The sequence below is a fragment of the Tripterygium wilfordii genome, chromosome 13 (genome assembly GCF_013401445.1).
Source record: "Tripterygium wilfordii isolate XIE 37 chromosome 13, ASM1340144v1, whole genome shotgun sequence".
Taxonomy (NCBI): domain Eukaryota; kingdom Viridiplantae; phylum Streptophyta; class Magnoliopsida; order Celastrales; family Celastraceae; genus Tripterygium; species Tripterygium wilfordii.
In genome coordinates this window covers 11,448,751-11,473,296 of record NC_052244.1, presented here as the reverse complement: position 1 = coordinate 11,473,296, position 24,546 = coordinate 11,448,751, and the positions used below count along the sequence as shown (strand labels likewise).

General features: G+C 37.3%; 4 protein-coding genes and 1 non-coding gene across 8 annotated transcripts; 1 reads left to right on the top strand and 4 right to left on the bottom strand.

The window, feature by feature from the left end:
• Positions 1-3,738: 3,738 nt before the first annotated feature.
• Positions 3,739-6,173, bottom strand: LOC120012165. Of its 2 annotated transcripts, none has more exons than XM_038863462.1 (5): positions 6,019-6,173; positions 4,885-5,760; positions 4,698-4,751; positions 4,379-4,566; positions 3,739-3,998 (listed from the first exon to the last, which is right to left on the bottom strand). In XM_038863462.1, the coding sequence occupies exons 2-5, from the start codon at positions 5,633-5,635 to the stop codon at positions 3,933-3,935; spliced, it is 1,059 nt and encodes a 352-aa protein (XP_038719390.1). In that variant the 5' UTR covers positions 5,636-5,760; positions 6,019-6,173; the 3' UTR covers positions 3,739-3,932. The 2 variants fall into 2 exon arrangements, with proteins under 2 accessions (XP_038719390.1, XP_038719391.1); XM_038863463.1 differs by lacking the exon at positions 6,019-6,173 and adding an exon at positions 5,919-5,999.
• A 1,109-nt stretch (positions 6,174-7,282) lies between these two features.
• On the top strand, positions 7,283-9,152 carry LOC120013428 (gibberellin 2-beta-dioxygenase 8). The gene is made up of 2 exons (XM_038865232.1): positions 7,283-7,806; positions 8,504-9,152. The coding sequence occupies exons 1-2, from the start codon at positions 7,346-7,348 to the stop codon at positions 9,066-9,068; spliced, it is 1,026 nt and encodes a 341-aa protein (XP_038721160.1). The 5' UTR covers positions 7,283-7,345; the 3' UTR covers positions 9,069-9,152.
• Positions 9,153-9,746: 594 nt separating this feature from the next.
• Positions 9,747-14,742, bottom strand: LOC120012154 (protein ALTERED PHOSPHATE STARVATION RESPONSE 1-like). Its single transcript, XM_038863451.1, has 5 exons — positions 12,903-14,742; positions 12,699-12,776; positions 12,081-12,295; positions 10,928-11,151; positions 9,747-10,801 (listed from the first exon to the last, which is right to left on the bottom strand). The coding sequence occupies exons 1-5, from the start codon at positions 13,930-13,932 to the stop codon at positions 10,141-10,143; spliced, it is 2,208 nt and encodes a 735-aa protein (XP_038719379.1). The 5' UTR covers positions 13,933-14,742; the 3' UTR covers positions 9,747-10,140.
• Positions 14,743-16,398: 1,656 nt separating this feature from the next.
• On the bottom strand, positions 16,399-20,277 carry LOC120012141 (2,3-bisphosphoglycerate-dependent phosphoglycerate mutase 2-like). 3 transcript variants are annotated; one of them, XM_038863426.1, is made up of 9 exons: positions 20,031-20,277; positions 19,076-19,347; positions 18,732-18,955; positions 18,290-18,408; positions 18,041-18,197; positions 17,787-17,888; positions 17,567-17,686; positions 16,942-17,002; positions 16,399-16,790 (listed from the first exon to the last, which is right to left on the bottom strand). In XM_038863426.1, the coding sequence occupies exons 2-8, from the start codon at positions 19,344-19,346 to the stop codon at positions 16,958-16,960; spliced, it is 1,038 nt and encodes a 345-aa protein (XP_038719354.1). In that variant the 5' UTR covers position 19,347; positions 20,031-20,277; the 3' UTR covers positions 16,399-16,790; positions 16,942-16,957. The 3 variants fall into 3 exon arrangements, with proteins under 3 accessions (XP_038719354.1, XP_038719355.1, XP_038719356.1); XM_038863427.1 differs by having other exon boundaries at positions 16,399-16,674; XM_038863428.1 differs by having other exon boundaries at positions 16,399-16,653.
• A 2,162-nt stretch (positions 20,278-22,439) lies between these two features.
• TRNAL-UAG lies at positions 22,440-22,519 on the bottom strand. Its single transcript has one exon. It is a non-coding gene; the product is annotated as a tRNA-Leu (tRNA).
• Positions 22,520-24,546: the final 2,027 nt, after the last annotated feature.

Genomic DNA, 24,546 nt, shown 5'->3' with positions numbered 1-24,546 from the left:
TCGTTTCGATCAAAGAAGAAGAGGAATTCACATTTTTTTTAAAAAAAATTATGGCTTGTATGATGTGGCTTTTCATTTTAAAATGTAAATTAGGTTTAAATGCCAGCATGTGTCTCCGGTGCCATGTATGAAAGCTCCGGCTATTTAGTCCACTTGCTTAGGCCTAAGGAGTGTGGGCTCGATATATCCATTGGAATTAGATAACCTAAATCGGATAATATTGTTGGTGTGTATGAGAGTGTGAATTTACAACAATGATCCATGGTTTGTTTTTTTTTTTAATTTGAAGAAAAATACAAATGAAACCGACAGAGCAACACCCTCCTTCTCCACTATGAATCTTCTCTAGCCAAACTCTAGGAATTGAACGTCAAACATACACGTTTTCCTTTCAAGTGTGTGGGCTACAAAATTGCATTGATGTGAGACATGTTTAAAACAAACCATCTCCATTAGACGAGAAAGATGCTTGGTTGATTCCCTAAACTAATACATAGTTCGTAGCCACTTTGCCGCAATTAATATCGAGAAACATCAACTTTGTTTTATATCTTGGTAAGGTAGATATATGTTGATGTTGATTTCGAAAAACCTAATCTAATCTAATCTAAACCAATCCGATCCACTCATGAAAAAGCCTCAAATTACAATCATTGGGAAAACTGGTTTTTTCCAAATTATGTATATGATTGTTAATATTAAATTATCGAAGTAACAAACATTCCCAATTACCAGCCCATTGAATATGTAAGATAAACCAATAACAACAAGAGGACCCTGACTTGGTCAATGGTCCAATAAATATGTAGTGGTCACTGATGAAGACAATAGTATGGGCCTTATCAAGCCCTACTCAGGAGGTTTTGACTTGTAAATTGGACTTGAACATTGTGTTTGACTTGTAAATGAGAGAAACTGCCTTGGATTTATGAGATATATAGCTGTACATTTTTTCCATAGCAATAGTCATATGAGAATATAACATGGAGAAGGAGAAGAACAATGGCATAATTACTGTTTCTCCATTGCAACCACAAGGAAAACTTCACTTGCTTGCATCTGACAGAGAGTTAGAGAATTGACAAACCAACTAACATTAAATATTTTTCACACTATCAAAGTAGACGTATTCTCCAAGTATCAAACACAAAGTAGTCTTGGCATTCAAGAATTAGCTACAACTAAGAAACGGTAGAGCATTCATGCTATTGCTAAGAAAACCTAAACACCATCACTTTTGTCAGCCATATTTATGCAGGGTCATGGGATCAACAAACGAGTTTTATTTGGATTGGGATCGACAAGGAGTTTTGACCCATTTGCGCTTTAAAAATGATTTTTTTTCCATTATAAGTTAATTAATATATTTTAGAATAGTATTTGTAGGAACCAACTATCTTTTTTATTAAAAAAGTTATGATTTAATAAAAGTAAGCTGTTACGAATCCTTGTTCTTTCATGCTTAGATATTTGTCTATAGAATAAGATGTTTGGAAGTGGTGTGAATATGACTGAAATTTGCAGTCTTTAAAGTAGCCATAGATTCCTTCAGGACGGGCAAAAAAAGATGAAGTCTTTAAATTCTGTATCTAAAGATGCTTCCGATAAGATTTGTGTAGTGTAGAGTTTTTGGCTCAAAGTTGGAATCACTTCAGACCAGAACCAGATGGCCCCATTTTGAGGAAGGCCAAGGAAGCCACGGGTCTTAACATTTTTTTTTAGTTGTAAAATTAGAATTCTATATTTTGAGTTGGAATTAAGGTTTCATTCTCTTATGTTTCATGTAAATTATAAGAGTTAAGGTTTGTGCAACTTTCTAGAGTGAGACGGATTCTTTGAGAATTCTAGAGAGAAGGGTTTAAGGTTTGAGGTGTGAGTGTGAGAGTTCAAAGAAAGAGATTTTGGGTTAGTTATTGTGTTCAAGAACCCATCGTTTTTGTAATCTTTTTCATATTAGCATAATTATTCGTTGTTCTTCACCGAAGATGTAAGCAAATTATGTTGAATCTCGTTTAATCTTGTGTATTCTTTTTCTTTTTGTTTCCACATATTTTTCTATATTTGATTTTTGTCGTTAATTCTCAACATGTATTTTTTACGGGGAGAAGTGGTTCAACTTGAAGCCACGGGCCTCACCTTGGGTTTGTAAGCCCTCGTGCGACGAAGGAAACCAAATGAGGGGAAAGCAGGTGTAACATCTCCATGTCGTGATCTGTCATTACACGTGTCGATGTTTTATTGGGTGAAGGTTGACTGTTGCTTTGCTATTTTCTTTCGGAATTTAATGCGGTTTGCCTTTTCTATTGGGTCATCACATGTTTTGGTCCCTTCCATATCAAGCGAATCACAGGCAAAACTGACCTTTGATATGAATCGCATCATCTTAAGAGTTAACGATCCATCGGTTCTCATTTAATTAAAATCCTATTTAATCTGGCCTTGAATGTTACATATTAATTTTATTTTTATTTTTTTTGAGAAAAAAAAGTTTACATTAAACAGCAAAATAATTACAAAGACCGAAGGTGCTCCTCCTAACAAGAGAAATAAATTCCAACGAACAACCAGCCAACTAAATAGACCTCTCACTAACAAGCTTTCGCCTTCGCACAAGAGAATGAGCTATAGCATTGCCAGAACGAGGAACATGTTGACATTGTGAGACACCAAACCGACTCATAATAGAATTAGCCTCCCTTACAAAGTACCTCATTCTAGAGTCTAAATAATCATCCGCTTCCAAGACGTGAACAACATTCATGATTCAAACAAAGAGTTGATTAAAGATGACATCCATCATTGGCACATGGAAAGAGGACTGCATTGGCTATAATAATGAGTTGATGTGTAGCTCAGTGTTTGTAATGTGTACACCATTCTTATCCAGAGTGTAGAGCGAAGCTGGTCTAATCCGCGACGAGTGGCAATATTTTAATGTGGTAATTATTAATAAAATAAAATGTTAGATTACTACTAATGGTCCCTATTATTCTCATCAAATCAGCCACCATTGCTGCTTCCTCAAGCAACTTCCCTTGCACCAAATCTTGATAACGATAATCTTAATGGAAAGCTAAGCTACATTGTTTGCTCCTGTTCTTTTAAAGGAAGAATTGGAGAGAAGCAGAAAGAGAGGAAATGCAGAAGTGGTATTTATTTACTTTCTCATACTACAAGCCCTTAACTAATGTAAATGGAACCCGGATATTTTGTGCTTGACTGTTGTTTTTCTTTTAACCACCCAAGCAAATCAAGAAATCACAAGAACCAAGCAAGTATAGCAGCAAAATAAGGAATGAAGTAAGAAGAAGAACCCAGAATTTACCCTAGTTCGGACTCAATATGAGATCCTACGTCCTAGTGTTTCCAGTATCCTATGTTTTCCAAAGAGTTTAAAATATCAAGAATACAAGAGATAGCCCTCACAAATCTCTAAGGTTGCTCTAACCCTTTTAGATCTCTCTCCCAGCCGCCTTTTTCTCTCTTAACACTAGGTAACAAAAAAATGACTTTGTCCCTATTTTTATCAACCCTAATTATGACACAATTCCAGAAATTTCAGCCTTCCTCAACTTAAACCATTTCTCCATATTTTCTCTCACTGTTTGACAACAAACTGCACGATGAAAATAAGCACGAAGGAAAGATGAGGGAATAGAAATGAAGATGATGCCCCACCACACGAATCAATTCTCAGATACACAAGAAGAGGTCATCATCACCATCAGAGAAAGAGGGAAGGAAAAGCACAGCTATTTTGTCCATTCTCTATCATGTAAAATTTGTTAACAGATTGTCAACAACAGCAGAAACCTATATCACAACTAACATATAACTAATGCACACAACTTTTACAACAAGAAAATGATAAGATCATGTGTTCAAATCCATACACTTACTCAATTACAATCGTCAAAGACATTGGAAACGCCCTATTGTCTTTCCAGATCCATCTTGCAGTTCTCTCTCATTTCTTTTAGCATCACGAAATTAGCATGCTGTAGACAAGACAGATAGTATCCATCACGTTTGAGATTATAAACTAAGCAAAATAAGTCATGGAATTCAAATATTTTAACTGCCTCTCAAATCTTTTAGCCTGCCATGGGTAGTTACCATTACTGGCAATGAGCAGTTAGTCAGAGAAAGGAATCCCAGAAAAACTAAATCCAAGGAGGACATGAGCAGCCACAGGACAAGTTGTTTTAACAATATCCATACATTGGTAGTTGGAACCTGGACTTCTTACCACAAAACAAGTTTCTTGGATTTTTCCGCAGAAGTTTTGTTTCAAAATACAATAAATCGCAGGACGGAAGACGGAAAAAGCTCATTCACACCCTAAACATTGAGACATGGGAACAGAAATCACACTTACAAGTTGGTCACTTTCATGAGCAAATATATCCTCCATATGAAGAAACAGCGATCTCCACTGACTTGTAAGGTCAGATTCTAGATTTGTTGAAATTTTGGAGCTCTCTTGGCCATGATGAATTTCACTCTGCTTTCCTCTCCCCATCTTTGAAACCAAGAGGCTTGCTTCTTTCTGACTTTTCTTCAACACTAAAATCAATGACAAAGAAGATAGGTCGTATGCCAAAGCAAAATAACAATTAACAACTACTAAGATGAATGTCAGCAAAACAACTATAAATGCCTTCTACATTGTTACTAAATTTTCTTTACAAGCTTACCAGATTTGCGGCCTTTGATGTCCTGATAATGGAGGTCTGACCAGATATAAGCAGCTAATAATACAACAGAAAAAGAACTGAGCCAGTTTAGTTGATAAGCATCACAGATAAAATCATTTTAGTAATGCTATCAGTCAAGCAGATCATAAACATAACTGGGAGATCTAAAATCTAAATCTCTAATTACCTTTCAAACAGAAGGAACAAGAGCATGCTTTCAGCAAATCATCCCCTGCCTCCAAATTTACACAAGTATTGCTCTTTAGGCCTGTGCATCTTTCCAATTCAAATGATTTAGAATCCTGTGCATTTCGCAACCTTGACCACTCAACAGACCCATATTTGTTTGCAGCAAATCTACCAAAACCAATATCCTTATTTTCACTGTTAAAAACTGGACTAACTAATCCCTCTAGACCTGGATTGCTCCCTATAACCTCTTTATCTTCTCCATCTTGAGAATTTCCTTCAGAATGCGTGGGCAATGTGCCCCTAGACGCACAACTGTCCCTTGAGGCATCATCAACTCCCAAACAACTTTTGGTCACTGAATCCCCTATTATAGATGAATTGTCACCAGCATCAACCAAACCAGATGCCTCCTTAACTGCTGGTGCATTTTTTTCTGTAACAAAAGCAGCATTCTCTTGCGAGATTTCAAATGCACTGCTTGCCGGCAATGAATCCTTCTGCACTGACAACCCCTTCTCTTTAGCATCCACTAAATTTTCAATTTTACACTTCTCTTTGACCAAATTCTCCAATCCTAAACATATTTGTTTCCTCAACTGTATATCTGCATCTTCAGTATCTCCTCCAGGTTTAAGCACAAAATCCCCGGAGCCCAGCGAAAAGCCCCTTTTACCTACCGTATTAGTCACGTCCCCCAACACAGCTCGCTTTTTACTGACCTCATCTGTCAAATTATCTCCACTCATCGTGAATTAATGAATACCTAACTGACCCACAACTAATTTCAACTCCCAATCTGCAAAATCAAAAACCCACTTTCGCAAATTTTCTCAATATCAATGTAACATCCACTAATCTGGAACCCACTCACCTGCAAAATTTATATAAAAAAAATAAACAGAATTTCGTCAAACAAACTTTCTTTCCAATGTAGATCGACGTAGTTAAAGAAAGCTGCAAGACGTATTACGATCTTAAATAGCGGAAAGGGGAAAAAAAAGAAGGTAGAAGAAACATAAACCCTAGAACCTGTAGAATCTGAATGTGTGTATAAATCAAGTGCCACAGCGGAAAGATGAAAACTTTGATGATATATAACATGAGTAGTGAGGGAAATAGAGATACTGACCTCGAAGAGAAGATTTTGAATTTTGTGGAGGGAAACCATAACAACAGCAGATGAGGCGAACCAGCGATTTTGGTGGGTGCGGCTACTTTCACGGACGCTGAGAGCGCGTAATACGCTTACTGGGTCAGGAAAGAACCATGTGAACTTACGGATCTAAACCCGGTTTTTGAATATTTGGATTTCAATGGGCGCGACTACGTGATGTTAAATTTTTAAATATATATATATACAGAAATTCTTCTATGTGGACCAAAAAGTGTGGACCAAGTTTGTGGACCAAAATCCAATGGTTGTAATCAATCACAACATAAGTGGGGGCCACACATTTATTATGGGACCCACCACATCTATGGTTGAAAAACAAGTCCACAAACTTGGTCCACACTTTTAGTCCACATAGGAGAATTTCTGTATATATATAAAATATTATTTATCTTAAATATAAACTAAGTCTCGTTTCTACCCATTAAACCTCTAATGTATCATGGATCCAACATATGACCTTTTATTTTTAGACTAACCCTAAAATCTTATTCAATAGTAACTCTTGATCGGTAAGATTTGTCAGAACATTTTCTAGTCCATATATTTTAAAAGATGGATCAAATCAATTAAATAGCTAGGTTGGTGTTTGATTAATTTCGCGACTTTGTAAAATTACTATTTAAATTATTTATGTTTACTTAAGAGCTATTTATTAATAATAACATTTCAAGTAGTTGTGCTATTGTTAATGGTCCTAAAAAAATTTCCAAGATCAGTACTCCCGAACCCTCGCAAATTTTTTTTCAATAGGGTCAATGATATTATTTTAGAATAACCCACCCCAACATTAATTCCTAACTCCGCCCTTAGCTGTGAAATGTTCGGTTTGAGTTATAACTACTCTCCAAAAGGTGATCCCGTTATCGCAACCCCTAATAGGGTAACAGTTGTCAATGAGTCTTTCTTCGGAAGAGTTTGTGAGGTGCAAATGAAATATGAGCAAATCTTGCAGTTCACGAACCTTCAACCCTCCTTGAAGAAAAACAACCCTTACAACTGGGCTCCTACCCCACCGGCAAATGGCAATAGTTAATTATATATTTTTTTTGTTTTCTTCCCGCACCATCGAATATCTTAATAAAAAATCATATATTTGTACACATTTTTGCAATGGTAATAGTTAATTATAGCTAATTTATTTGGTTTTTTTTCCACATCCACATCTAATCTTGAATTAAAAATATAATATATCATACACATCTTGAAAACAACTCCACAGCTAACACATTTTCATTGCCATATATCACAGAGATGCAGACATAGCATTGGACAAAAGCCAAACATGTCTGAAACGACAATCAACCTTGAATCCTACCCTCCAATGTTTCAACAACAAACTAACCAAACCACCCAAAAACATGAACCAGATGATCATAATCGGATCCAAGAAACGGATCCAATACCACTCATAGATCTCCAGTCCCTAAACCCAGACAACCTAGCCCAGGCTTGTAAGGACTGGGCCCTGTTTCGCTTGGTCAACCATGGAGTTCCCTCAACTCTTTTGAACCAACTCCAACATCTTGTGACCAAAATTTTCGATCTTTCCTTTGAATCCAAACAAGCCCTATTTGAAACGTCACCAGTTTCCTACTTTTGGGGTACCTCTGCTCTTACCCCATCTGGGTCTGCCTATTCAAGAGGTCCAGAAAACATGAACTGGGTTGAAGGCTTCAATGTTCCTCTCTGTAAACTGTCCCAGTTGGAACAAGATGAAGAAGATCCCATGCTTTGTTCTCTCCGGTAACCCTTTTTTTTTGTCATTTTGTGTTGATTAATTTAATTGTCGTGGTCCCACATGGGGCACTGTTTGGATTTGTTGTTAAAAGTTTTATCAGAGTGGGAAAATAATGACATGCAACAAAGTCAAGAAAAGTTAATGGTCCATGTCACCAACATTTTGTCGTCTACATAATTTTTATGTGGTGTTGTTAGAAAATCCATCCAAACACTATAAATTAACATTGTATGTTCCACATTTAAATCCGCACGATTTTATTTTATTTTTCCAAGCCATCGTCTATGACGCTTTTGCCCAGATGAGACATTGTTTATGTGAGAAGGAAGGAATATTTGTTTATAAAGCATTTGGTTGACATTTCCATATATTTGTTGGTTGGATTATGTTAAACCCAACAAATAGACAGGTAGACGTCACGTCCAACTGGACCGAAACTTTGTTTCGTTATCATGTTAGAAAATCCACCTCAAAAACTAAATATTGGACGTTTTTATCGTGAGCCTATACGGTTTTATTTTTCTGGGTCGTCACCTACTATCTTAAACTCATAAAAAGACATTGTTTGTGCAAGAGGGCGGAGATTTTTACTTATGAACTACTCGGTTGGATTGTACCAATCTGATATGAGATTTTTAGACTTATAGTAATTGTATAATAAATTGACAGATAATTGATCTCTTGTGTTGTTTTCATCAACAGGCTTTTGATGGAAGAATATCGAAAACACATGGCTAGAATTGCAAGAGCACTATTCGAAGCTATGGAAATGGGCCTCAAACTTGATCCAGAACAATCCAAGTCCAAATTGTCGGAGCCCACTGGGCTTGCACGCATTTATCGCTACCCGATTTGTCATAGCCGAGAAGAGGCTGAGGCATGGGGGATCCACAAGCACACAGACAGCTCAGTGCTTTCCATAGTGGCCCAATTCGAAGTGGGCGGGCTTGAAGTCTTCAAAGACGACAAATGGATCCTTGCGAGGCCCATTCTGGACACTCTAATTGTCAACCTTGGAGACATGATGCAGGCTATAAGCAATGACGAGTACAAGAGTGCGATACACAGAGTGAAAGTAAGCAAATATAAGGAGAGAAACTCAATCTGCTACTTTGTTTTCCCAGAAGAAAATTATGTGATTCAGAGCTCAAACTACAAGCCTTTCACCTACAGAGATTTCCAAGCACAAGTCCAAAAAGACGTTAAGAATCTGGGCTCTAAAGTTGGGCTTGAAAGGTTCAGGTTTTATGGGCCTGTCATGGACTGAATTAGAGTAGAGATTTTGGGCTTTGTTACTATGACAAGCATTTATAACTATTATTATATATGGAAAATGTTTAGTGCACCATAATACTCTCTCCGTCCCATTTTGTTTGTCTATCTTTCTATTTTGGGCTATCCCAAAACTAATGTAACTTTTCTTTATTAATTACTACTTTTGTTAATGTATTACAAAATTAGTCTTATTACTTTAAAACACCAAACTTCAAGAGAAAAAGTTATTTTAAGTCAATAAGGGTAAATTTAGAATAATATGTTATGATGTGTAGTTGAATTGCATTAAATCATATCTCCTTAAAAGGTTGGATTTACAAAGGATGACATATAAATTGGGAGGAAAGGAGTATTAAATAGAGAAACTGAACCTAGGTGAAGGTTAGTCACTTTGTATATATTTGTAATTTATAATGACCCATTTGGTAGATATTTTTTTAAAAGAAGTTAAAACACTCGCTTATCAACCGTGAAATAAGTTGTCAACTGTTTGGTAAAAATTATAAATTGGCATCAATAAGAACAAATGTATAAAATGGAGTAATATGATTTTAGGTCACTAAAAGAGTCATCAATTTTTAATTCAATCACCAAATGTTAACCGAATACACATGTTCCAACTTAGAAACTCAAAGTCACACATGAAGATTTCTCATTATTCGAATAATTCAAATAGATAACTTATGTTAATTTTTTATGCCACATCAACAATTTGACTGCCCAAATAGTCAAAAATTTGTCTGAATGTACATATTAAAACAATTTTCAATTTTGAGCTCTCAATTTGAAACGTTTAAACATTCAATAACTAAATTGAACCTCATGAACTCTTTTGGTGACCAAACATTACATTACCATGATACCATCTCAATCTCAGCATTGTTAGATCACAGGGTCATTTCAAGGCACACACTAATGACCCAGAGAGTGCTTCTACTAAACGCCCATAGTTTCTGCTTCCAGGAGCCCATGCACGGGCACATGATTGAAACCATTTTTTGGAACATACAGTCATATTTTCCAGCCACAACAATCTTGGTAACACTCCTATTATACAGAGATATTCAATACCTAATTGGTCTCCAATTCAAGTATGCAATGTGAGCTGCTTCACCTTTCTGTCTAATATCCTCGTACATTTTCAGAGAAGCCTCTGAAAATTTGTTCAGTCGATCGAGAACTTTTGCAAGACTGACGTGTATGCAACACAAGTTGATGGGCACATCTTCCTCATTCTTCTCATCATCTTTGCTCTCCGCTTCTTCGTCATTTCCATCAGCTAGTTTCTGCGTGTCCTGCAATTGTTCTGCTTGGTGGTCCATTATATGATTCAGATCAGACAAGAAGTTCTTGGTGGCATTACTAAGTTCCTCAGATGGCAAAATTTTGATCCCGACAGACCAATCCCGAAAAATAACAAATATAGGTGGAGCCAAGGCTCGACGAGGGGAGAATGGCGGCCTCCTACCCCGAGAACGCTCCTGTGGTAGTAGGATACAGTTTTGCAACCAACCATTCAGAGCTTCCACATAAGATGTAAGGCTATTGAACCAATTTGCAAAACTTAAGCCAAAGCATTCGATTTCCTGCTGGAGTTGATCTATAATCTGCCTGCGGTTTTCACCTGGAAGGGTTCCTTTTGAGCTTCTTGAATGGTATGCCAATGAGATAGTAATGTACTGTGCATGATGGCATTCAAGCATGGCCTTCCACATCCTGATCAATCTGCGTAATCTCAGATGTCAAGATTGAATAAGAGTTATGAGAGAACAGATTTCACCCATGAATCCCGAGATTTTACGCAATTGAGTCACTACAGAAAGAGAAGGTTCAATACAATAAGATACTAACCCTTGAATTAGTTCAATAAGCTGGGGATGCAACTCTTCATCCCTCATTTTCTCGATCCTTTTTGATATTGAATCTACTGAATGAATGGCCACTTTAATCCGTGAATGCAGATCCTTTACCACTGAGCGGGTTTTGTCAATCACTTGAGCACTACAATCCTTCGCAAATTGGTGCCTCAGCTGCTCACACTTCCTATCGTACTTCTTTCTGATGGACTCACTGGCCTAAGGAGGGCCAAACTTAACCGAGTCAGAGTCTAGGCAACATAATCATAAAGAGGAAACCTTAGTGTATCCACAGACATCTTCAATTACAACTACAAACAATCCAACAAAGAACAAAGAAACGCATATGACATGAAAACAAGGTAACCTTATTCCAACATGAATTACAACGACCATCAAACAAGGAACAAAGAATAGCATCCAATACATGAAAACAAGATAACCTTGTCTCTGTGAGCTTCACACAAATTGTCCAACAACTTGGATCTACACTGTTGATAGTGTCAGAAACAAGTGAGGTGGGTGTTGATTGGTGGAGCTCAGTCTTATAATTTTCACTTAGAAGATGATTGTTGCCATTGAAGAAGACAACTAATGCAGTCATTAATTTTCACTTAAAAGATGATTGTCGCCATTGAAGAATACAACCCATGCAGTCATTTACTACTAAGTTCATTTTCAACCAGGTTTCAGGCTTCTCATCGTTCCAAGTCCAGGCATACAATTGGCCTCCTCAGAGATCTACAAGTTCAATCATGATTTTATCAGACAAAAATGCATTTCCAAGTTTCACCTCATGCACAATTTTAACAAAAGTAGAAAGAAATATAGCAGCAAAAGAAACCTCAAATAAATATACCAAAAGTTCAGTATATACACATTTCAAACTGATGTCAATTTATGCAATAGAAGCTTAAATCATATAATTATCCACAATCAAGATACCACATGGCAACAGAACCACAAGGATGCAATTTACTGATAAATGATAATGACGGACAGATTTAAGCTTCCATAAAAATGCGAAAAAATGAAATGGACGTTGTTAAAATGGAGGACGTCCACACAGCACCCCAAAACTAAATCCTAGATTATCCAAAAGATCAAGATGATTCAACCGTTTAAGATATAGACTGTCAACCATGCACCTTTACTTCATCGTAGAGTTTTCTTTCCCATGCATACAGCCTGTCCAGGGTAGAGGAGTGACTTCCGGCAATCATACAGAACTCTTCAGCAAAGTCACTCCCACTATCATCGGCATCCTCTTTGGATGCTGAGGCTAGTGGACTTCTAGATGAAGACGACCTTTTAGACGTTGACCGCTTCCAAGTGATAACCTTCGTAACATGATGTGCAGGTTCTACACATATAAATCATGGAAAGAAAGACTGAGACATGTAGAGACCATGTAACACGTAAGATAATCACAAACAAAAGAGATACCAAGTTACCAACTCCTTCACCAGGTAAATACGACCGACCATAGGATGAAAAAAACAACCTCAGCGGTTACATCTCAAAGGTTGATTGACTAGGATTTAAGTCATCAAACCCTTTGGTGGTCAGTCCCTCAAGTAAAACTTCAATCTAGCAACCTTCTATGATGATAATAATCTACTGAACATTAAAAATTTGGTCTGAAGGCAATTAGAAAGATGTTAATGCTAAGTAAACGTAAACATTAAATTCTTAATAGGCTGTTGTTTCACATGTTATCAAGTGTTGAATTATCATTCATGCCCAAACCTGTAGATAGAGCTTACCATGAGACACAAGTGCAGTCCTTCGACGAGAGCAAACAAGTTTGAAAGCCCCCAAAATAGCCAAAGCATATGACCTCCCTACATGAGTAGGTTTGTCATAAAAACCACATCATGTATGAAGTCTTAAAAATTAAGCCAAAAAATAATACCAGCACACTTCAGAAATTCATGGGGAAAAATTAAATTCTCAGCTCAAAAAATTACCCTTTTTCTCTGAATATCCGACTCTGATTTTGTTAGCCTCAAGCATCCTAGACACTTCCTTTCCTGCTTCAGAGGCTCTAAAGAAACGATGCTCTATATCCTTTATGCTTGAAAGGAAATCTTTAGCTCTGTGGGTAATAAACTCTGATGGATCTTCTCTTTCTGCACACAAATCTTTTTCCACCACTGCTTTCTCCCTCTTTGAGCTAGACTGTTCAAGAGGCACCCTGCTTGAAACAGTTCTGGCCAAATCATTAGCATCGAATTCTACATCGTGGTGCCTTTCATCACTGCCAGACCCTTCAGTTCTATCTGAGTTAACTGCACGCCCATTAAGCTCTACAGCTTGATTCCGTCCATTATTTTCAGTCTCAGGATTGCCAGAGATTTCAAAACCCATTCGCTGAAAATCAGGCCTCAAACTTGTATTTAAGCTAATTTTACTAGGATTAACGAACCTAAAGCTTTCATCATCAAAATCAACATTCAACCCATTATGGCCAACAAACCTAAAGCTTTCAGCCGCATCACTAGGATCGAAGAAATCCCAAGAAGAGCCGGATTCAAAAGGAGGCGGGGGAGGTGGCATTGGACAAATAAATGACTCATCATCCACACAAGCATCACCACTATTTGGATCCACAGTAAAAGTCACAGAAGCAGCACCACCTCCAGACCTCATATAGCTCAAACTCGCAATTGGTGGCGACAGAGGGCTCTCATTGGGCAACGGCGAATCCGAAACCTCTGCAATGTGAGAGGGAGATGGAGATGGATAGGAGGAATGGGATGGAGTCTTGTCAAGGTCAGTGGCGGAGGTCGACAGAGAAGACTCAATCAAGACCTCTGCCTCCGCGTATCGCCGGAGAGCAATGCCAATGTTTCGAAGAGACTGAATGTAAGAGACATGAGCAGCTGCAAGAGCGTACCTCGAATCAATGGCTTGCTTGATAAACCTCTTTCTTTCTTTGCAAAGGCCTAAAGCTACATTCCTCTCCGTCTTAGAGTTTCCAAAACCCATCTTCACCATTTCAATAGTCTAAACACAGACTCACAAATTCAATCCAAGGTCACATGAGCAGGCTTAAGAACCTCATCAACACTTGATTAACCCACCCAGAAAGTGAAGAAACTAGGACATGGGAAGTATAAACCGAAACAGTCTTCTTTAAACACTAACCTTGCACAACAAAAGAAAAAACAGGAAACTTTTTCAAGGCACAGAAGCAAATGGGTTGGCTGTACAAGAAAAGAGAAACCCGCCAAGGAAAAGGCTTTAATGAGGGGATTGTGACAAGACCCAGAAGCTGAAGACCGAGAAGTGAAAGGATACTCGTTTGATTACTCTTTCAGAGCACTCTACGCTGGATGTGAGAACTCCAAAATCTGATCGGTGCCAAACTAAAAACAGAGGACTAGTAGTTTTCAAACGAAAACAGAGATAACGAGCATAAGAGATAGAAAGACCATAAGAGACTGGGCGACCATAAGAGAAAAGTAGTTGGGAAAGTCATAAATTCGAAGGCACTGACGGAAACTCGATAGAGACTGGGCGAAATATATGTGAGAACCTTAACCGTATCAGTGAGAACTCAGCATTAGGCCCCAAAAAAGGCCAAGTAGAGTCCCTGATGCAAAGATTTTGCAGAGACGGAGGTGGAAATCTGAAATGATGACAAAGAGAAGAAAACGTTAGCAAAAGAGAGAAGAAAAGTCCAAATTGAGAAAATAAAGCAGAAAGAGTGTGTGCCCGAGGGCCGAGTGACTGGAGATTGGAGAAAGAGGAATCTCTAACAAAACAATTGATACAGTATTAACAGTAAGAAAACGATCCTCGTTTTGTGTGTACAACATTCACTCCACAAAACGGAAAAGGAAAAAAAAATAAAAAATAACACCCACGCAAAACCATCCTCTCTCTCCCTATCTGTCTAGCACTGGCACACGCAGGGGACAGAGATGGTGATGGAGAAAATCCAAAAATAATTTGATTTATACAACGCAGGGAAGAGAGAAGGTACAATGGAGCAAAAAAATGTGTCAGAGAGGCAGAGGGGGAGGGAGAGGGCAATACCTGTGTTTATTGGAAAATGTGAAGTTTTGACATAATTACCCCTAGGTTTCCCCAGCTCTAACGGCTACTCTATCAGCTTCTCCGGAAATTCGCTGGCCTTTTGATCCCCTTATTACTGTTGTTCTCGTTAATGGAAAAATAATTAATCTTCTTAATTAAACTTCATTCACAAGTTAAATAGTCTCTATATTCAATTTTTTTTTGTGCACGGAACTTCCGTAATAGGTGAGGTCGGGAATAAACCGAATATATTTAGATTTTATCCTCACATAACATGTAGAGGTTCGGTTTTTAAAAATTCAATTTGTCACTTATAAGTTGCACTCCTACAATTTTATTACTCGATACATGTTGATCCCATAAATTATATTTTACTTGCTTTGTGGTATATACACTTTGAATATAATTGAAAATGTGAGAGTTTTGATGCTCTAATGAGTAGTGGTGAACTGCTGGAGTGATGGGCTTATGTGGCTAGTAGGTTTTTCTTAAATATAATTGAGATTTGATGAGACAGCAGAATCTTAGAAAACAACAGTATGTCAGTGTGTTAAAATGGAATGTTTTAACAATATTTGTACTAAGCATTACATTTTAAGATTTCTTTAGTTGACAATCTCAAATAAAATTAATCTTCAATAGAATCCACCCAACCGTCTATCTAACAATTCGTTGGTAAATCTCGGGCCACATAAAAGACCCCGTAATTCCTATGAAATAGTTAAGTTTTGGGTTGAGGTTCAGTGCAGGAGATAACACGGGATGGCATTAGCATTCAATAGGATAAGCAGTGGCCATTTTGCAAATTGTGATAATGAAAAAATGCATGAGACTTGAACTCACGACCACCAACTTGTGCTAAAGAATTAGTGCGGTTACGTGACTATATACACATATACCATAGGTGTGTGTATTAATCAAATTTGCTCTCTGTTTTTGGGTAGTGCATTTGTAGATCCTTCATGTGGTCTTTAGTCTTTGCAACTTATGTTGAATATTTTGTTCATGGTCATACTCATAGACTCAAGGGGTTTTGAATCCTTTTGATTATGAATGTACACTTTAACAAAAGCAGATGAAAGAAAAGCAAAACTAGGGCTAAAGCTAAGGTTAAAAGATACCAAAACATGACCCACTTTCTTCTAATCTTTAATCAATCACAGGAACTAAATTATCTTAATCACATTGAATCAATGATAGTAGGGCATTATGAGAGAGAGTACTCTCAAAAAATTAGGGTAAAATCCAGTTGCCCCCTTTGGGAGTAGGGAGTGGGCTTGGGACACTTGACAAGCCCATTGGGCCGAGTCCATGAGAGCATCAGTGGCTTGCCCTCTCTCAGGTCCATCAGATGGCAGATGGCAGATGGGGCGGCTCAATAAAAAATAAGGCTAGAAGACAAAAAAATTTAATGCAGTCCCGTTGAGAAATCACATCATGGAATATAAAGCATTTTTCACATGTAAAATACCATTTCCATGCTATTCATCTAAGTATGATTATAGTGTTACAACAAACCAGAGTCGTAAGAGCTGTTTGTAACCAATAATTTCAGCAAAATTTCAGAGAACCCACAACACCATATCTCCCACGGTTGCTGATTCAATCTTCATCTAATCGTCTTATTCATTATTTTACCTTACAAAGTACTCTCATGGATGCATTAGCCACTGCAGTCTGACCAAAAAAAATTAGGCACTGCAGATTAGAATCAGACAGAAATATTTAGTCAATCCGTTCGGGGATGCGAGCAACTTGCTTTCCTCAACAGTGCTTTAGTTGAGTAACAAACGTCAAACGCGGTAAAACCATACCTAGAGAAGAAAAGAAAAAGAATTCATTCAAGCATTTTCATATTCATGCCCCTATTCTTGCTATTCCAAATTAAGTATACAAGTATAATGAGGTCCCAATGGTAAAATCTAATGCAAATGATCAGAGTCATCAGACACATAGCAACTATACCTGTTACTAAGAGTGTTCACTGCAACATTTCATCCAAATTCTGCTTGTAAAGAGCTAATCTCTGCATATGGAAAATGTAGCAAGTCGTTAACATATCATATGCATTTCCAAAATGGTGGACAAAAACACAAATAAAAGTACCAATGTTTTTGCACAACTTTCTCTTTACATCTAAAGAAAGCATGGTAGAGGTCATGTCTCCAAATTTCTATTACATGTTTCATCGAAATGTTGTTACCTTCATTCATAAAACTACTATCCGAAGCAATCTCTTCCTTATTATGTGGAAAAGATATCAAGTTCAATCTAATTATCTAAACAGTATATGAATGCGCCTTGAGATGTCCCCAATGGCCTGGCATACCCATGCAATTATGCCAGTCCAATGAATTAACATTACACAGATTGTAAATATGAATGAAGCTGAAACCACGGCTACCCTTTCTGCGACATCAGGAACAGAACAAAGGCTTTAAGCATGCAGAAATCAGATTCTATACTTTTCTTCAAATATTATGACAGCACCTCAACACAATGTAGATAAGTGTCTCCAAATATCAAACTCAGAACTTAAGAGAATTAAGGAACAGAAGATATAAAGTATGATGGAGATGAGAGTTCATACCCGAGTATAAGCATAAACACCAGCCTCGGTAGGCCCTACTGGACTTCCTCTCTTCATAAAATTTCCATCTCGGTAGATGTAAAGCAATGGAATCCCAGTAGATAATTCCAAGTTTATAACCTGTATGGTAGAAGAACAAAAGAAAGAAATTTCAGAGATGCATCCATAAGCAAGTGAAAAATTATTTAATAGATAGCCAATGCTCAAGTTAGTGCACTACCTCCTGCGAAGTCAACTTGTCAAGATACATAATAATAGACCTCAGTGAGTTCCCATGTGCAGCAACCATCACATTCTTCCCAGAATGAAGTTGAGGTTCAATCTGCAATTTATGTTGTTGCTAATTAGGTCATGAATGGAGATTCATTAAATAATGAAAAGCTTTACACAATGATGCAGATATGTCATCTGCATTTTCTAAGCACTGTATGAGGATCTCAGGTATCTGAAAAAAAAGAAGCTGAATATGATTACATGTTCTCGAAAATAGGCAACAGCTCTTTGAGAACACATTTCTAAGCTCTCGCCATGTGGGGGAGGTATATCAAAACTCCGACGCCAATCATGCACCTGCTCCTTCCCATATCTTTCTGCTGTTTCCTGCTTATTAAGACCCTGTAACTCGCCATACCTGTAAAGTACATTCTATTAAAAAAATCCTTCACAAGTATCTGGAGTAGAATACAGTTTACCAAAGGAAGAGGCAAACAAAAAAATACATACATTCTTTCATTCAGTTGCCAGGATGTTATAACAGGAATAGATTGTTTCTTTGTCTCTTTGCTGTAAATTCGACACCATTCTTTTGCCTGTTCACTCTCAGTATGCATAATGATCGGCACCTGAAGAAGAGAAAAGGTTCTATTTATTCCAAGCAACAAAAAAAGAACATTTGTAGATAAGATGGGAAGTGTATCCTTCGACGATTAGACAATTGAAACCCTTCTAGTTTGACAGCAATATTACCTATTCAAAGTAAACTAAGAATTAAAAAACAGACCTAATCCTTAAGCATAATTTAAACAATGCTTACATAATTAGTGAGAGAGAACCAAATTTTCCAGTTGCAATCAAAAATATTTGAGCACAGAATCTTTGCCATAAAGAATCATTATATCTAGAGGTATATTTTGCGATGTATACTTCAAAACATCAGTTGACGTACCTTCCTGCAGCGATGTTGAGTCATGGCAAGCATAGCTGTCATCTGTGCACGGATCAACGAAGATGTGTAAATCACATCTACAGGTATGTTGCTAATTCTTTTACCGGCTTCAATTGCTTCCTCGATGCCCCTCTTAGTCAGAGGCACGTCAACTGAACCAGTGAACAAATTCTTTTCGTTCCACATAGACTCACCATGTCGAATCAATATTAAAGAAGACTCAACTGCAATGCAAATGTATGACACAAAATTGAGTGACAAACAACCTTGCGAGAAAAAAAAAGGTACATAGCATAGCATGTATGTAAAATTCATAAACGCATAGGAGAACATATCCTACTAACTTGATGCCTTCTGACTACACTCTTTAGTATCCTCTGAAAAAGACGAAACACGATCCATGGCAGGAGCAGGAGAAGTTGATGCATGAATCTGAAGCAGTTTATGCCGTCTAAAGCGGCAAATTCCTTTATTGAGCAATCTACCATCAAGTGCGGAACTCTTCGAAATAAAACGCAAAGAGGAATTCCCAACTTTCCTAAGAGGAGTTGCATTATTGGCACAGCAATGGAGCTGAATGGCGTCAATGGATAGTTGAAATGTAACGGCAGACATTCTGAAAATCAATAAATCTATACAATCAAAACTCAATGGTAGCATGAAAACACATGAGATTAATACATAATTCTTTTTTTCAACGACAGAAAGATTGAGAAAACTTCTATAACAAAATTAATGAATAAATTCGCCAATAAATTCACAATCATGTTCATAAGTAATTGGTTCGTAACAATATCGCCCTGATCACCAATACACCAATTGGGGATTGAGTTCACCACAGTAAACACCCTACAATTTAAATGTTCATGAGTTGCAAGAAGTTACTACAGCTTAGATTTAAGACAAATCACGTCAAAAGAGCCAAAATTTAAGTTCCCCAAATAACAGAGAACGCAAGAAATAATTATTATTATGAAAAACAGAGGGATTACATTTCTTCAAAATTTACAAGAAAGAAGACAAAAAAAAAAACCCCATCTCATATTAAACTACAGCATAAAAAAGACAAAAACAACCGTATAAATTCCTCGAAGGAAAAGGCAAAAAAAAGTGTCAACCATGCATAATAAGCTAGTAATTACTTCATCTCATTAACATCACAACCGATTTTCAAACATCAAGAGAAAATAAAGGAGCGTCCATTACAGTGCAAAAGATAACAAAAGTGAAAAAGACGAACCAAATTGGTCATCGGAAAAATACCCACAAGAGGAAACAGAACTCGTGATGCAAGCGTACCTTGGTGGGCAATGGGTGCGAGCGGCTTGACTGGCAGAAGTGAATAGTCAAAGTTGACGGAGAAAACGATGGTGGGGGACGGCGATCGTAAATGCTCTGTCTACAGCTTCAATTCTGGACCGTCAATGATGGGACAATCCGAGAGATCTTTGCATAAAGTGCAAGAAACAAAGTCGCTCAGCGAAGGAGGTGGCGGCTTGTACAGATCAGCAGGGAACATAAAGAGGGTTGGCTGGAGTGTTACCAACCCAACTACCCAAGCAATGGGGAAGAACTCCAAACGGCGTCGTTTTGTTTGTTGAGATTTTTAATTCAATGTTCAACATGATAAGTGATAAGTCAAATTACCCTCGCTACTATCATCAATTTGGGAAAAGTTGGGTAATAAACTTAAGATCAATTGTAATTGATTGATGGAATCAATACTAAATACGATATCGATCAAAGTCTTTTAAAAGCAATTGAGAAATTTGATTGATGGTATTTTGAAATGTTTCATTACATTTCCCTCGCAATGGCAAGTTTTCATGCGCATCTATATTTTTCCGATAAATAAGATTGTCGTATTGTTAATGATGGTTGAATGTTAGTCATATTCTTTCACTAGGTCTAATCTATAGTTTTTAATACTAGATCATATCGTTGGTTCGACTATGAAAAGCATGAGTTGTCGACTATACCAATATATTTGTAACAAAATACCGTACATGTAATCAAATTGCAGTCAAAATGAGATGCAACCTTTGAACTGTGATCAAATTGAAGCTCAATCCTTAAACCACGATCAAACCGAGGTTCAACCTTTACACTTTTATTTTTGTTAATTGATAATTTGATACTTTGTAGTTTTTTTAGTTTCGATTTCAAATATTAACTAGTAACGTGTCCACGCTTACGCAGCATATAATTTTATATTTATTGCTTATAACCATGACCTTGAAACTAAAACGCAATATTTTTTTATTAAAAATACATTGGACAACAAACAATTAGTTTGATAGGCAACCGCAAAATTCGGTCATGAGATGTGCTTACTATTCATGTCATTGCATAATTATTTTAAAGAACGAATTAGTTTGACCATATTTACCTTATTTTTCTAATATAAGCATGAAAACACATAAACTTCAATCAATATACCTCATAGACTATCAATGATACAAATTTGTTGAGCTTCGGTTGAGCTCAAAAGGTACCCCAATCAAAAGAATATATTTCGATCTTTGTTTGAATGAAAATTTAAGTGTAGAGATGCTATCTCCATGAATTAATCTTATGACTTCTATCTTGCGTTCATGTAATTCTATCATTGGATCTGTCAAATTTATGAATAAAGATAAAAATGAAACTATCAGAGCCTGACCCTAGAAGTGGCATTGAGCTCGGTTGGCCCAGTACACAAAATTTTTTTACTCACCGAGACCGTGTTGATCCTCGAAATTCGTTCAAAACATTTAGCACGCTATGAAATTGAGTTCTGTCCGATCCGGATGATCGAATTTGTTCTACCCAGATTAAACTAATTTGAACATAAGTTATATGTACAAAACTTGGGTCCAAACACAAAAATCTTGTTCGATTTACTTGTCCGGATCCTAACTCGGATTAGGTTATTGTCCTGATTGAAATCAATCCGGGTTTGATCAATTAAGTATGTTTGAAATCCAATCCAAATTAGGGTTCAGTCATGTAAACTTTGAACCGATTTTTTGTCACTCCTAACAAAAATGGATTGTGATAAATGTCAACGGGCCGACCATCTTTAGCCATCCTTAGGATTAGGCCATTGATCTATTTTTCACTTCGGCCCGCAATTCTTAAGCAACTTCGGGTTCGGCCCATATATCTGAGAAAAAAATCAATTAAGTATGTTTGAAATCCAATCCAGATTAGGGTTCAGTCATGTAAACTTTGAACCGATTTTTTGTCACTCCTAACAAAATGGATTGTGATAAATGTCAACGGGCCAACCATCTTTAGCCATCCTTAGGATTAGGCCATCGATCTATTTTTCACTTAGGCCTGCAATGCTTAAGCAACTTTGGGTTCGGCCCATATATCTGAGAAAAAAAATAGAAAAAAGAACCTAGTCATGTAAACTTTGAACCGATTTTTTGTCACTCCTAACAAAATGGATTGTGATAAATGTCAACGGGCCAACCATCTTTAGCCATCCTTAGGATTAGGCCATCGATCTATTTTTCACTTCGGCCTGCAATGCTTAAGCAACTTGGGGTTCGGCCCATATATCTAAGAAAAAAATAGAAAAATTGTGATAAATGTCAACGGGCCAACCATCTTTAGCCATCCTTAGGATTAGGCCATCGATCTATTTTTCACTTCGGCCCGCAATGCTTAAGCAACTTCGGGTTCGGCCCATATATCTAAGAAAAAAATAGAAAAAAGAACTGACAGCTGTGGGATTTGAACCCACGCCCTTTCGGACCAGAGCCTAAATCTGGCGCCTTAGACCACTCGGCCAAACTGTCTTTCATGTTTAATGCTCGTAAAATTCGATACCAATATTTTAAACGTTTATAAGTTATTGCAAGCTGTGATGGAGGGTGCAGGTCAGCAGGTGTTGTTGGGCACTTCCCAGGTGGAAAATTCCTCCTCTAATATTGCGACCTTTCAAAATTCCTCCAAATGCAGCCTACTGAACAATCAAGTCCCTACAACTGCAAGATACTAAGGTTTAGTCTTTCATTGCCATTTTTGTTCAAATATAATCTAGTATATTTTTGGGTTCCAATGGGGGAAGCCTTTTGCACGGGAATTGTATACCTTTTGAGCATGCGGTCAACTTTAGCATAAATGGTACTCTGCCGCAGATAATTAGATTGAATCAATACTCAGTGATGGGGAAGGAATATATAACCAACTTAGTAGATTTAAGTACGTATAAATAGGCTCAGTATCTTTGTTTTCCAACTATTCTATCTAAGCTCAGATCACATTCTCTAAGAATCTTATATAGGGTTTTAACTTTCAGAATTAGCACCTTCTCACCTTCTCACCTCCTTCTTCTCATCCCTCTCAATTTGTTCAAATTATAACAAAAAAACAGTACTCTTTGTGGGTTTAGAATTAGATATCATGAGTTGTTTGGTAGAAAGGTAGTCTCAGATTGTTGTATTCAGTGAAACTGAAGTTGGGCCAGACTGGCTTCATTGGAGCTTAATTTACCTATTTGTTGGGCTTTCTATCTCTAGGCCCAATGCTGCAATGTTACCTCATCCTACAATCACTGTCAATTCTACTATGATATTGTCTGCCACCCATTGACAAATTTCAACAAAATTGAAATTTTCATTTTCAATTTTTGGAGGGTCTCTGTGTTTGCCATGAAGATTATCAAGTGATGTGATTTATAAGTGAAGTTCAACATTTCAACACTTGAGGGTCTTTTAACGCAGATAAAGTCGTGCGGGTTTTAGATCCAAAATGAACAATACCTCAAGTGGTTTGGACCGGACCTCTATCTCACCATATTCTATTACTTTTCCCTACTTTCTTTAAATTATAAAGTAGTAACGAGCATATGCTCGATACTAAAATGACCACCACCCGTTTAGGTCACTTATTGGACCTTTCGAATATACTTATGGATAGACCACCCACAAAATGTAATGCACCACAAGGACTCTAACCCTATAGTCCACTTGTTGGGTCTTGAATAACTGAGCCCACAAGTATGGGAGTGTTAGAATGACAATATCTCACATCGTCTAGAGAGTACCAATTATGTAGTTTATAAGTTAAGCCCAACGCCTCAACACTTGGGGGCTCTTTTAACAACGATAAAGTTTTGCGGGATGAATAATACCTCAAATAGTTTGAGTCAAACTTCTAACTCACCTTCTTCTACTCCTTCTCCCTACTTTCTTCAAATTATAATTAACAATGAAGAAGCTATGTAATTGTGGATTAAGAAAAATGACATGCCTATTGATAGAAGGCATAGAGAAGGAAGACCTCATGAAGAAGAGTTTCCTAGAATCAACCCCGAGGGAGTCAACGTGGAAGCCAAGTCAAGAAGAAATGAATTCCGCGGGGAATCAACACTCAACAACAAGATCAAGATGAATCCTTATAGCTCAACAAATCAAACGACAAGATTAAAATCAACACACCTCAACAGCCTCAACGTCAAGATCAAATCAAGATCTTAACGAACATAACAATCGGGATATGATAATCTCAACAAACGTCTCACAACGCCTACAAAGGGATTATCATCCTGAGACAAGGTATGCATATTGAATTGCAACATTTGATATTTTGATTCATTCTTGAGAAATACATTGTCTTGAGTATCAGAGTGTCCATGGATTACGAAGAGCCGCCCTTCCTTGTTCTTGTAGGTTAGAGATTCGTCATCTATGTCACAATTTGGGCACCAAATACTGATGTGTAGGTGGTGCAGATTGTTCATCCACAGTAGTAAAGGCTACAATTGGTGTGTGAGGTTACTTTATTGAGGTACCAATAATGTGAGTGATGAGTGCACATAAGC

Coding starts and splice junctions, on each gene's coding strand:
- LOC120013428 (XM_038865232.1), top strand. CDS start 7,346: ATGTCTGAAACGACAATCAACCTTGAATCCTACCCTCCAATGTTTCAA. Junction 7,807..8,503: donor CCCATGCTTTGTTCTCTCCG/GTAACCCTTTTT, acceptor TTTCATCAACAG/GCTTTTGATGGAAGAATATC.
- LOC120012141 (XM_038863426.1), bottom strand. CDS start 19,346: ATGTCTGCCGTTACATTTCAACTATCCATTGACGCCATTCAGCTCCAT. Junction 18,198..18,289: donor TGGCAACTGAATGAAAGAAT/GTATGTATTTTT, acceptor TGTACTTTACAG/GTATGGCGAGTTACAGGGTC. Junction 17,687..17,786: donor ACAAGTTGACTTCGCAGGAG/GTAGTGCACTAA, acceptor TCTACCATACAG/GTTATAAACTTGGAATTATC.
- LOC120012154 (XM_038863451.1), bottom strand. CDS start 13,932: ATGGTGAAGATGGGTTTTGGAAACTCTAAGACGGAGAGGAATGTAGCT. Junction 12,296..12,698: donor GACTGCACTTGTGTCTCATG/GTAAGCTCTATC, acceptor TTATATGTGTAG/AACCTGCACATCATGTTACG. Junction 10,802..10,927: donor CTTATTGAACTAATTCAAGG/GTTAGTATCTTA, acceptor GAGATTACGCAG/ATTGATCAGGATGTGGAAGG.
- LOC120012165 (XM_038863462.1), bottom strand. CDS start 5,635: ATGAGTGGAGATAATTTGACAGATGAGGTCAGTAAAAAGCGAGCTGTG. Junction 4,752..4,884: donor TTGTTCCTTCTGTTTGAAAG/GTAATTAGAGAT, acceptor TTGTATTATTAG/CTGCTTATATCTGGTCAGAC. Junction 4,567..4,697: donor CATCAAAGGCCGCAAATCTG/GTAAGCTTGTAA, acceptor CATTGATTTTAG/TGTTGAAGAAAAGTCAGAAA.